Raw genomic sequence first — 13,034 nt, 5'->3', positions numbered from 1 at the left:
TATTTGCTGAATCACTCTGTATTTCTGTTCAACGCAATAGGAGATACTTTGATACCTTGATACCGTGCAAGTTATTTATTCCGATCTTGAAATTTTTCACTGATAATAATTTAAACATCTTTTTGAGTTTGAAAACTCTGAAAGAGCAGATATGTTGATGCCTGTTGATCATCATAATGCCATACTTTGTTTTTTTATGAACAAGTTTGCTTTTTTTTTTTTTTTGGCAAGTCCTTAAAGAGAATCGAAATAATGGGCAGTGGAGGTTCTTGCAAGTGGCTTGATAACACCACTTTTTTGAGCTGTTGCTAGTCACTTCCTGATGAGAGATGGCTTTTTAACTCCTTTACCAGCCTTTAACCATTTGATCCAAGATTTTTGTTGTGCAGCCTAAGTAGTTAAAGTGTTTTTAAGAATGAGACAAAGATGGAGATGTAATTTGTTAAGGAGTTTTGTTTTTACCATTGAATATGTAGATAAAAATCATTACATTTCTTGAGAAGAAGAAACCCATAATACTTCATTTCTGTCAAATCCACTCTTCCTTATGGGAAGACATTCTGCTGAGTATTTTTTCTCCTTCCTTCCTCTAGTCAGTCCTTTTAGTACGTCTCATGTAGGGATCATATTGGCAAGGTGGTGCCTTATAATGGAAATTTTACTTTCTCTTAAGGTCTAGAGAATTACCCAGCAATGCTCCTAACTGTGTGACTTGTATAGCGTTAAGGTTACAAAATCAAATGTTTAAAATCTGTGCACTATTTTTGTGGTTGAGGGCTGTCCCTGGATTTAGCCATTTCCATTAACATGCTTCCTAGCAAGTTTTCTTACATAAAAATGAACTTTTATCGTATTTCTTGATATGCCTCTTACAAATATGCTTATATTCTGTGCAATGCATTTTATGTTTTATTTCTACATAGGGAATTTGGTGCTGAGACACATGCCCGTAAAATATTCCCCCGTCATGTGATACTGGCCATCAGGTGGTTAATTTGATGTGCTGTCATCATGGTGTTAGACAGAAATTTATTGAGCAGTCAGATGAGCTATTAAGCAAGTGACATGACAGGTTTGTTCAACAGGTTTTACTGTCAGTCTTTGCTGGTGCATAGCTAAGAACAACTTAATATCCTGAAACTGTTACAATGACACTTTTATGTCCTAAAGGTGATAGTGATAAGTGCGGAAAAAACTGATAGTAGGAGTAGTGTAGGCTCATGTTCCTTATATTTAACTAGATGCACAGTGGTAAGAGAAATGTGGTAGTCCTGCACTAAATATACCTTTTAGAAGGTGATGAGGTAAATACTTTTATTGCACTTTAATGAGTAAAGGCACTGGAAGATTGTCTTTTGCTGGCTAGTTCTTAATAGCTCTCACCCTAATGGCAGGTGACTTGCAGGTTCCCAGATGAAATGCTCTAGATTAAAATGAATGCCTTACTATGTCTTTTTCTCCCCAGGGTTTGATGGATTGTTTTGATTCTCACTTAAACACCCTTCAGTCATTTAAGAACGAAGATGAGAATAAGATACCACTGGTCTTGCCTGAAAAATTAGAGGAAATGAAAAGAAGGTTGTGATGCTTATATTTCCTCTACTTTAACTATGTTGTATTCTAGCTCTGCTTGTTCTACCTTTCTGAAAAAAGCACATAATTTATCCATGCCTTGCAGAAAAAGAGCATTTTGCACTTAAGCACAGACTATCAAGCGGAGCAGTCAGGGATCTCTCATTGGTCCAATGAGTGGTTATTATGTGTACAGGGTGGAGCTCATTAACAGGACCTTTTTAGATGCCCTTTGCTAGTGGGGATAGGAAACACCTACTAGGGATAGGAAACCTGAATATTTTGAATGTAAACATTTCCCTGGTGGAGGGGATTTCCACTTTTTAAAATCACTGAGATCTACAGCTTGTACAGTCCCAAATATCTGTTGGGAGGATTTTCAAATGTGGCCAGTAAATCTGTATCTATAACCTGAGATACTTTGACATAGAGATGGCAGATGCCCCTTTTCTGGGCATTTAAGGTTTTCCATACATTGAACAGACAATATTGACTGAAATTGTTGCTGCTTAAAAAAATGAGTTGTTGTTATCTTAAAATGTTATTCTTTCATAACAAAATAATATTTACATATGTGTAATTCCGAGTTTTTAGGGTAAAAACCTTGTATATTAATGCCTTGTGTATCCGATGGTTATGGAAAAACTTTTGGAATGTTTTTCTGTTTGTAGATTCAGCAATATTCATTTAACAAACTCCAGCACTTTTCTTGAATACCACTATGGACTCTGCTCAGCTATTGCCAATGAGGTGACGTTAAAGCTGAATATCTGGGACATGAAATATGGATCAAAAGAGTCTGTAGAATCACTGCTGAAAAATTGGAATGTAAGTTTAAGATACATGTATCACACCCTGACAGTAATTCTTCTTTCCCAGCTCTCTTTGGTTCAGGTTTATCTCTTCCTCATCACGAGATACTATGGTAGTTGTTAGAAGCATGGTGGACTGGTGAGATTTGGGATTTATGCAAAGAAGGGCAGGTAGACTTCCACAGAAACTTACTTCACCCCTTACATCTTCCCATTTTGCTCTGAATGAGAGTTCTTTCTTCAGTTTGGAGAAGTAATGCAAGCCACAACTGTAATGTTTCTCTCTGCCTTTTTTTTTTTATTTTTATTGTGAAGATTTCTTTCTTTCTAGACAATTTTTAACCCAGCAGTAGCAGATCTTCCCTGTCTCCAATCCACAGAAACCTCTCCCGGGTAGTTTCAGGAGTTGCTATCTTCAAAACCAACCATTATTCACTTTGCTGCCTAACACTGCCTTTTGCTGTTGCCTCTTCCTTTTCCCTGCTTCTTTACCTCCTTATGCTTAATGGTGAATATGAATTGTCCTGTTTTGTTAAATTTTGTGCTTAGTTCAGCTTCAGGAGTCAAATTACTAAAATGATGCCACACGTAGTCTTGTAGGAGGGGATGGATTACCCCGTTCCAAATATTGACAAACAATATTGCATCAGGAATAAAGGCAGAGATGAAAACTGAAGGCGTCAGTTTTGTCCCGTCTCCAGTTAATGGGAATGTGAATTCCATCTTAGTGGAGTTTCTAAAGAGTTTCTCAGAAGCTTTTCAGTGGCAAATCCCTAGTTAAATTAGTGGGAATTTCACCAGCCTGAGAACTGTGAAAGAAGGCAAGAAGTTGTATAAAACAGTAGTTTTCCTGAGCAGTATCAACCTTACCCTGTGGTGACATGGGAATACAGAGTTAATCTGAGCAGAGGTTGTTGATTCAGTTGGTTTCATAAATACTTATTATCTTGTTATTTCTACAGTTGTGGTTCATGGTCTTGCTCAAGCTGATAGAATATAGAGCTTTCCCGGGGAGTTTAAGGCTTGTTGCTGGTTTCTCTTGCTGCTCCCATGATATGAAGTCCTGGCTGAGTGGTGATGTGGTGGAGGGAGGCTGCAGGGGAGGCTGTTGTGTAGCCTACTGGGTAGGACTTTTGTACGAGTGGGGAGCTCTGGGGGTGAGATGCAGCTCAGACAGAGAGAGGCTGAGGATCAACCCTCGTTCCCTGGGTGGATGTGTGAAGCAGCAGTCTCCTCCTCTGTTCCCATTTTTCTTCTCTCACCCTTTTCTTACCCAGTTTGGATCTTACTTCATCTGTGGCAGGAACTAGGCACATTGATATTTCTGTGCAGGGAAACCCACTTTTCACTTTCAGCACTTCTTTGACTTACATGACTAAGTTCTGCCTGACTTGATCATCTGACTGATGTTATTTCTCAGTATTGCCCTCCGGCTGTAACTTTTTGAAACAAGCAGTCCTGACTCATGCAGGGCTGTGGCTCAGCCAATGACATTCAGGAATTAACATTCCCATTAACCTTACTCTCTGCACAAGCAAAACAGAAGAACAGGTCTGTTGCAGACTGAAGGGTGCAGCTGAGTTGCTGGATGGGCTTTGCTCAGTTTATTTTTAACCTGCAGGTTGTAGGCTCATATTTGAAAAGTGTCCCAAGCTGTATTTCTTACCCAGTTTTATGTGCTTCAATGTTAGTTATATCAATTGCTTTTCACTTTGGGCAGAATTTCATTGAAGAAAAGAATCTTGAAGCACAGCTAGAAACTGCTACTCAAATCTGTGAAGATTTGAAAAACAAAAACATATGCGGTCCTGATTTAGGTAAGTTTGTGCACATAAGTTGATATGAAGATCTCTGTTTTGAACTGATGTGCTGTCACCAGTTTTAATTCCATCTACTGTTCTGTGTAAACAATGTTTCTATTTAATTAACCTCTCTGTTTCCAAATGTATAACGGTGATCCCTGTTTGGTGTCCTAGGCGGAGACCCTCAAGAAATTAGCAAACTTTTTAAGACAGTAGAGTCAAAGATTTCCACGTGCAAAGACTATATTTCCAATGTAAATACCACCTTACAGAAAGTCCTGTCCTCTTGGAGTAATTATACAGAAAACAATCACTTGTTAAAGACATGGCTGGAAGAAAACAGAAATGAGCATCCGAAAGAGGTACGTGGTTGGATTTCTCTCTGTGATGGCAGACAGAGGTACTTGGAAGCCTCCTGGAAGGAAAGCATTACATGGGACAGTGGCTGTTTTTGTTGCTTTTCTGTTCCTCATTTTGGAAATGAACTTTTGGCAGGATTCTGCTTTAAATTGTTTCACTGCCTCTGTCTAGATCCCTGCCGAGGTCCTGGCAAAGAGGAATTCAATTCATGGTTCCTTAAATGAAGCTGGAAATTATCTCATCGAAGTCAGCAAAGAGCAAGTTGGATCAAATATTTCCAAAGAGCTGAAGAAACTGAACAGGAGATGGGCAAAGTTCATCAAGAGGACACACTTTGTGAGTTACTAGTCTCATATGACTCTTTTGCCATGCAACCTTCAAAGTAATTTTCTAGACTTATCAGCTTGCTAGTCAGAGATTCATCAGTCTTTCAGTCAACTGAATATTCCTAGTTTTAAAACAGGAGGAACAGAGAATACACAGGGGCATCCCAAGTCTTTGTGACTAATTTACTAAGTGCTCTTTATAATATGATGGAAAATGTTCATTTTTAAATTGAAATTTTAAAACCATTTACGAAAGGAAATCCTATTGCAGAATTTGATTCTCCTGTGAGCCTTTGCTAAATTTTACAATCTCTGTCTCAGACAGTAGACAATAATTATTGCTGCATAGATATTTCTGAGGTTGTACAACTTTTCACCAGCTCACTTGATAGGTTTTTAGGCTGCTGTAAATTCCTATACTACCTGCCTAATGTTACATATATTACATTTCCTAGAATGCTTTCACAAGAATGACATTTTTCACTCTACCTAGGAATACTAGAGCTCTTAATTTACTAAGTTGAGCCTTTCATTGACATTTATTTAGATACCGCTGTGACATTAAACTACATTTTTATAGGAGATGAGCTTAGTGAGAATGCAATAAAATAAGAGGAAGCATATTCTCAAGGGTGAGGGAAATCCAGAGTTTGCTAAAAAAACCCTTAATAAGAGATGCTTTTAGGAAATACATTGAGGAATGAGTGAGAGAGAGCCTTCTTGCACCTTAAAAGGTCTTAAGGACTTGAGAAGTTAATTTTCTGGTTTGCTTTGGACATTATGCCTATCATATATATTACTTTTTTTTTTTTTGAATATCAAAAGGCAAGGCCAAATGCTTGCGCTCTGGCTTGTGACTGCCAGTACCATAAAACTGTTAGCACAGTTCCTGATCTTTATTTGGCCAACATCACCTATTGTTCTCTTGGACAATTCCCTGGCATGATCTGGGAGATGCTGCAGCCCAGGAGTTTATTCTCCTTAGTAATGTGGCTGTGGCTGCTTATAGGGGAGGAGACGTATGGGCTCAAGTTGTACTGTCCCACCTGCCCTCAAGGTTGAGGAACTGAGCCTCACATTGTTAATTTACCAATAAGTTTGGCATTTATTTCTCCTTTGATCCCTGTTGGGTGCTGAAGCTGAAAAATAACCAAAGTGGTGATTGTGTTGGAGGAGGCTAATGGAGAGATCCATGAATTGATGATGGGAATGAACATCTTATCCTGCTCTTTGTCTATAGCTTGGAGAAGGGAGTACAAATGCTGCTGAGAAGAGCAAGGAACTTCCAGGTAACCTGGAGAAAATTGAAGAGCTCCTTGGAGAGGTGGATAGGTGGGCAGCAGAGACTGGATGTCTGCTTGGCAAGATCAGTCACAAGGGGCCTGTGGAACCTGAGACAGAGGAACATTTGCAGGTGAAAATACTGCTTAAAATACTCATTAATCAGATTCTCATATTTCAGCACAGATTTGTGGCTGGGATAGAATGAGCCATCATCAGTGGCTCATTCAGAAACAGAAATTTTTGTGGATTTTGTGCTATAACGCTGGTAAAAAGTTGAGACAGTGCCAGTGCTTTGATATTATTTCTCAGGACTGCTCCTAGATGAGCTGTAAATGAATCTTCCAACATCAGTGTGTCCAGATGACAAGCAGGTGCCAATGAAGTGCTGTTGGTGCCACTGATCAGCAGCTTGTTCTTGAGTGATATTAATTACTCCTGTCCAGCACAGCACTTGGAGCAGTTGACAATTTGAGAATTTCCTCTGGTCGTACAGTGCTTTTATCATCTACCCTCCAGTGCAGGGAGAAGGTTTGGGACAACTTGCCTTTATTCAAGGCTTACTTGTCAAAAACTGGGATACTTTAAGTGTTTTCAGCAGCATGTGGGGTAATTTGGGAATATCAGCTTATAGGCAGTTGCTCTAAATATCCACAGTGAGCACAAATTAATTTCTAACAAGAAATTCCACTAGTCTCTATTTCCCATTTCTCTCTGCCAGGGATTACTGTCCCCAGCAGATGGCAGGTGAAAATACATGTACATAACTCAGCAACTTCAGTACCAAGTCTGATTTATTTTCTTCACCTGCCAGTGAAGATGAGACTGAATAAAGATGCCAAGCTTTGCACTGGAGAAGCTGAAGCACTGTCTTATGTTGCTTTTACTATTTCTGCCACAAGGCCTGTATAACCTAATGGTGTGAAGGTGACCACCAGAAGGATGTTTCATTGAAGCTCCTTTGTCTAACTGCTGTAATTAAACAGAAATACTCTTCAGTTCATTAAATCTACCAACAATAACTGTGAACCAGAGTCAGTGTTAGTTTACTGTTGGTTTGTGCCTTCTCGCATTGTGTTTATTTTACAGATTTAGGGGTGTGAGATGGTGAAAAGAATCTACTCATCTTTGTGTAATCATGGGCATATGTTTATAAAATAAGCCTCATTTTGCACTGTGACACTAGTTTGTTAAAAACCATGGAGCAACAAAAGACACCATGAAATACAGCCCCCCAAAATGTGGCTGGTATTGTATCTCCATGTCTGGGAGCAGGAGAGATCAGGTCGCTTGTTACCTGCAGTGCCAATGGGTCAGGAACCAGAGTAAAGCACTGATTATCATTAGAAGAATGCTAATTGACAACTTCAAACAGGAAAATGTGTTGAATATTCATAGATCAGAACAGCTCTAATAAGGACATTTCATGATAAATATTCAAACATGGCACACTGCTCCTGCATGCAAAATACCCAGCTGCTTCCTGCCTTTTAGTACTGAATAGCACAAGAAAATCGGAGCCTTGGTATGTGCTTACTTTTGGATGACTTCATGACCAGACAATGCATATCCAAATGTGTGGTTTGTGCACTCATTTGGAAAGCTGTTTGGATGGGAGAATGTTGGCTCTGAGGCAAAGACATGGGAGGTATCACATTGACAGAAAGAAATTGTTTCAGCAAACAGAATCCCCTGTGGATGGCAGCAAATTTCTTTCTCTCCTCAGAGATTTTGCAGTGCAATACACTGACCATAATTGGAATATAAGGTTTTTCCTTGACCAAATATTTACCATCCATGATCAAGGCTGGCTTTGTCATTCAGTGCATTTGAACAAAAAGACATAAACACTGTAAAGGCTTCTGATGGTTTCTTTTCAACCAGAGTTTGGCTGCAAGAGGAACCTTATGCCAAGAACAAGTTGTGGCAGCAGAAGAGAGATTGCAATCCCTGATGCAAAATGTTCCGAGTCAGGTATTTCAACAGCATTCTCACACCACTGGGCTGGAGGCACGAATTAAAGAAGCCAGAGACAAAATTGAGGTACTCCTTTTTTGTTGTTACTGCACCTTGTACACACAGAGATATCTCTAATTTTAGCATTATGTGATAAGGAAGACTCCTTATCGGTCATGTAAAATAGACAAGGTTTTATACTGTTGGAATCAGTCTCCCAGACTTTTGCCAGGGCAAAATCTAGAACATTTCAAAGATCATATCTCAACTTGAAAAACTTGAGTGATGTGATGAAGCAATAACTTATGTAATCACTGACACTCAGGCATGCTCTGAAAAGAGTCTCTTTCTTCCAAGGCTGTCATGGGTGACATGAACAACATACTGTCCAAATCTGAGAAGAGACTGTCAGAAAAGGAGGCTTTGCTTAATTTTGAAGAATCCCAGAAAGAGCTCGAGGTCTCTATTTCAAAGGCTGTGCAACTTGTCAGTCAAAAATTAAGCCCAGAAGAATGTATTTCAAGATATGAGGTGGGTTTGTATTCTGAACCAGCTGAATTTGAGTATTTCTTAGTGCTGTGTGGTTTCTAGAAGTCTTAAGGTACCACAGTGAGAAAAAGATCACATTTTTTTTTTGGTAGCTATTAATGCTTTTCTCAGCTTAATTTATCTGAGAAAATGTAGTGATTTAGCACTGTCAGCGTATATTAACTTGGCAGACAACTTGAATGAAGAAACATAAATCTGTGTGGCAGTTTATTCAGTGCCTTGTCTTAAATTACTCCATTATTCTATCAGAACTCATCATGTTCTGAACTACAACCAGTTTTTTTTCTTGATCAATAATTAAGATTCCCATCAAGAATCACATGCCTGAATTCTTGGACAGGTCTTTAAAGCATGATAATAAATACTGAATCTCCTCTTTTTTTCCAGAGGGTAGCTGGTAAATAAAGTGTTCAGTCTCAAAATGTGTATCTCTAAAAGGGGTATAAAAAACAAAAGTGCCCAAAATCTGTGTTGCCTCATCTTGCAGAGCAAAACCTGGGTGTCCCTGTGCCAGGAGGGGCTCAGAGCCTCACTCCAGGCCATCTTGCAGGGTCCCATCGTGCTGATGGAGACCTTTCACCCTCTTGCTGACATGAGACATGGCCACGTAGGTTCCCTAGAAAAGAGTCTGAGTTCAGGGACTTTAATCTTTCTTCTTTTATGTCAAATTTGCCCCTAAAAGAGGAGTTGCAAGATCAACACCTCCTTTTCTCCATAAAGCACACACTGAAAGTGTCTGCAACCTTTTGCAGATGTGCAGGGGTGGAAAATGCTCTTGCAGTCACCCACAGAAGGGCCACCACAGCCCATACATGCAATGTATACATTCCTTATGCACGGCTTTTGTATGCTACTGATGTAATTTTATTAGGTAAATAAGTTATGTTCAGTTCTGTTTATTTTTCATTATGATGCCTTTTTTGCAGGAAGCTTTTAATGCTCTGGACAACAAAGTTCTTGAGAAATTTTTGAAAGCAGCTGAACAGCTGAAAAATATTTCATCTAATCATGAAAAGCTGGTAGTGGAAGAAGATGTTCGTAGGAGATGGGAGGTGAGATAATACAGGAAGAAGAATCCACTGTCTGTTCTCATTAGGCCTGGTATCTTAGAAAAACACTTTTTTTGTCACATTATGTTCTGAGGTTTTTATTTGCTGTGTAACACTGTCTCACCATCTCACAGGAACAATGTGTTTTGAATTTTGCAGGCTGTTCGTCAGGAAATTATGTCCTATGTCCAGCTCATGGTAGAAAGGGAAAAAAAGAAATTTAATGCAACTTTAAAAAAAATCAATAAGCAATTAGGCAAAGAGAAGAAACTCCTAAGTATGGATAAAACCAAAGGGCTCATCAAGGAACATGAGGTACGAGAGACATTCCTTTTCTGCTCACTTACCTCTCTTTGTGGATGCTTTGCTGTCCTTCTTCCTCCTTTTTAGGTACATTATGGCAGCCTGTTCTTGTGAAACAGAGCTCTTGTGCCCTATGTTGTATAAACACAGAACAAAGAGGCCACTTAAATTATTTCTTTACCTTTTTTGACTGCAGATATTAGTGTTCTTGCATAGTTTTAGAATTAACTCCTCGTTAAGTGGATGGTATCTTTTTCCCTTTTTTTTTTTTTTTTCAGATTTTTATATATCCGGATTTTACCCTAATAAGTATAATAATTGATGAGAAATATTTTTAAAAAATTCTATTTTTTTTTTCTGCAGTCAATGAGACATGCCTATCTGATGTCAGGGTGAAGAAGCCTTGGGACCAAAGTAGTTAAAATTGTAGTAACATAATGAATTTCAAAATCAAGCAAGACTCAGTGTAGTCTTGTGAATACAGCTGGGGAACATGTTGCCAGAAACCCTGATTTCTGTCCTGACTCTGTCTGAGAAAAAATTGAGACAAAATAAGTGTTTCTTTCTTGGTTTGACAGCTTACACTTTTAAGTGTGCTCATCCGAGAAAATAGTGGAAGTAGAAGAAAATGTATATGAATAATTCCATATCCTCATGAATTAACATGAGTTTATTATATCATTTTTCTTTGTTTAGGCCTCTTTTTCACATGAAGGCAGCCTGAGGGAACTTCAGAAGTCATTAGAAGACCTTAAAATACTGGGAAGACTGTCAGAAGAAACTGTCCCAGGAATACAGACACTCACTGCAGACTGTGAACAAAAGCTAGAAAAGGTTCAGCAGATGGTGGCAGATACTTCCACAGCGCTGCTGGCTCGTGCTGGGACAGGACAGGCACCTCAGAAAGGGTGGGTGGCTGAGGGCACGATGTATTGTAGCTTCATGGACATCATTTATGCAGCTAGATTTTGTGATAGTGTAAATGTGCTACCAAGGACATTACTAAGGACATTACTTTGGACAAACTGTACATTTAAACACTTAGTATGAAGTTTCATGAACTAGCGAGTAAAGTGTTTGATTACCCTTCATCACAGCTGCAATGTTTTTAATCTTTGGCTAGGGTTTCTTTTTTCCCTTTGTATTTCATAATTCATTCTTAAGCTGAAATTTCTTTTAAACTGTAGGAGCTCCATTATTGCTTCTGAGAATGGAGAAGAGCCTGGTTCTTCTCAAGGAATCGATAACCTTTCGGTACAGGAGGTAAGAAATCCAGACTTACTGTTAAAGAACAGTGCTCTGTCAAAGGGAGATCATTGCCAAAAGGAAAAAGTGATTATTTCTCTTACTGTTTTCATTGTGATGGGACCTCAAGCCTGTCACAGAAATCAAAACCCCCTTATACTTGTGAATGTAGATTAAGTAAATATTAAAAGTTAACATGCAAGGAACAGGACTTGGCATCCCAAGGAGATGTGAGTCTCCAACCTTGCATGATATTTTGCTAAAAATGGTTTTCAGATGAGAGTCATGTGAGAAGGTGAGTTCATATTGAAATCCCCCATAGTGTCCCTGTAATTTGAACAAGTTTCAGAGGACAGAGGGAGGAAAAATAATGAAGACTTGGAGGTGTTTGTCTGTTTCTGTGGAAAGAATGAATAAGCTGGCTGCAAGTATTCAGAAATTTGCTCTTTAGGGTCATTATTGAGTTTAAACACATCTTGTATTCATGAATGGTATCTCTCATCTCCTTTGGGACACATCAAGCAATTCCTTCCTTCAGGAGTTCACAGATGTCTATTAGGCTTCACTGTGTTATTACACAGCATGATGTGGAGGTCACTGTTAACCTTTTTATTTTTACTTAGACCTCAAGACCTGCTGCAGATATAGTTTTGGAACCAGATGTGAAACATCACAATGGAGAAAGCTGTGCAGAGAAATTTGAGGAAGACAGTGATTTGGCCATACCAGCTTTATTAGAGAGGTAATTTTTAGAAAATAAAATACATGTGTATCAGGAGATGATACTATGCTAGACATTCACAGATTAATTGAATATATCAAACATAGGGTGCACTTTTGCTGTGCAAAATTCTGTTCTTTTTCTACTACAGTTTGCTTAATATTTCTCTGTAATTGATAAGGAAGCACTGCAGCTGCTAAATGCTTCAAACAGGAGGATTTTATAGCAAGAATACTTATAGCTGTAGAAGTTTTACCTCTGCTCTTTTCTTGGGCCAGAAAAAGCTGTACCTCCCTTACTAATAACTTCAAATATTGCAAGGTAAAAAAAATGTAACAAGTTTTTAGAGAACCGACATTTTTACATTCATAAAATTGAATTTAGAGAATGCAGGCAGACATTCGTACTTTAAAATTAGCCAGGTGAGCAATATCTCATCTCTTTAATATATCCTCATTTGTGCCCATTCATTTGAGACTTCGTCAAAATATGTATTTGCCATAGACTGTGCTTATTTTGCATGGTAATCTGTTGGTCAGCAAGTCCCATAGCCTGCCATGTTCCATTAAATTAGAAGTAATATTCTCTCTGAAAGTGATTACCTCTTTCTTTAGCTATAACATACAAAGAAGTAACCTGGAGGAACTGCTACAAATCAGCAGAGATAAAGTAGCATCTGGCTTTACTGATGAAATAAAGGGCACTTCATGCTTTCAGAATAAGCTGCTTGAACTACAGGTAAGTATTTGTCTTCTAAAAATGTAGTTGGTGCCTAAATTGTTACTTTCTCATGTAGAGCCCTTATCTCTCTGTGTTTACATATATTGCCAAGGGAAAAAGAGCATCCTTGTCACCAGGTTTATTAGAAGTGTAAGGGAGATCAAGGGTTTGGGTTTCAGCAGAACTGCATTCCTGCTTAGCAGTGGAGTTTTTCAAGCGTTGCTGAAAGAAGAAATTGGTGGCTCTTGGTTTGTTACCTGCAGGCTAAAATAGGTCTAATAGGGGGAAAAAAAACCACAGAGGGCAGCTTTTTCTGTTGGCAGGAGTGGTAAGTGATA

General features: G+C 38.7%; 1 protein-coding gene across 1 annotated transcript in view; it reads left to right on the top strand.

Moving 5' to 3' along the window:
* Positions 1 to 13,034, top strand: part of SYNE2 (spectrin repeat containing nuclear envelope protein 2) — a 181,127-nt gene that overhangs the window by 37,026 nt on the left and 131,067 nt on the right. The window contains exons 13-26 of the mRNA XM_032689907.1: positions 1,466 to 1,578; positions 2,244 to 2,400; positions 4,105 to 4,201; positions 4,361 to 4,548; positions 4,718 to 4,882; positions 6,113 to 6,286; positions 8,038 to 8,196; positions 8,467 to 8,640; positions 9,585 to 9,710; positions 9,867 to 10,022; positions 10,707 to 10,918; positions 11,198 to 11,273; positions 11,879 to 11,997; positions 12,591 to 12,714. Of these exons, the coding sequence (XP_032545798.1) occupies positions 1,466 to 1,578; positions 2,244 to 2,400; positions 4,105 to 4,201; positions 4,361 to 4,548; positions 4,718 to 4,882; positions 6,113 to 6,286; positions 8,038 to 8,196; positions 8,467 to 8,640; positions 9,585 to 9,710; positions 9,867 to 10,022; positions 10,707 to 10,918; positions 11,198 to 11,273; positions 11,879 to 11,997; positions 12,591 to 12,714 (2,040 nt within the window). The remainder of the gene's footprint in view (positions 1 to 1,465; positions 1,579 to 2,243; positions 2,401 to 4,104; positions 4,202 to 4,360; positions 4,549 to 4,717; positions 4,883 to 6,112; positions 6,287 to 8,037; positions 8,197 to 8,466; positions 8,641 to 9,584; positions 9,711 to 9,866; positions 10,023 to 10,706; positions 10,919 to 11,197; positions 11,274 to 11,878; positions 11,998 to 12,590; positions 12,715 to 13,034) is intronic.

Source organism: Chiroxiphia lanceolata, chromosome 6 (assembly GCF_009829145.1).
Source record: "Chiroxiphia lanceolata isolate bChiLan1 chromosome 6, bChiLan1.pri, whole genome shotgun sequence".
Taxonomy (NCBI): Eukaryota; Metazoa; Chordata; class Aves; order Passeriformes; family Pipridae; genus Chiroxiphia; species Chiroxiphia lanceolata.
Note: the sequence above shows the minus strand (reverse complement) of the source record. Positions and strands in the feature narration are given on the sequence as shown.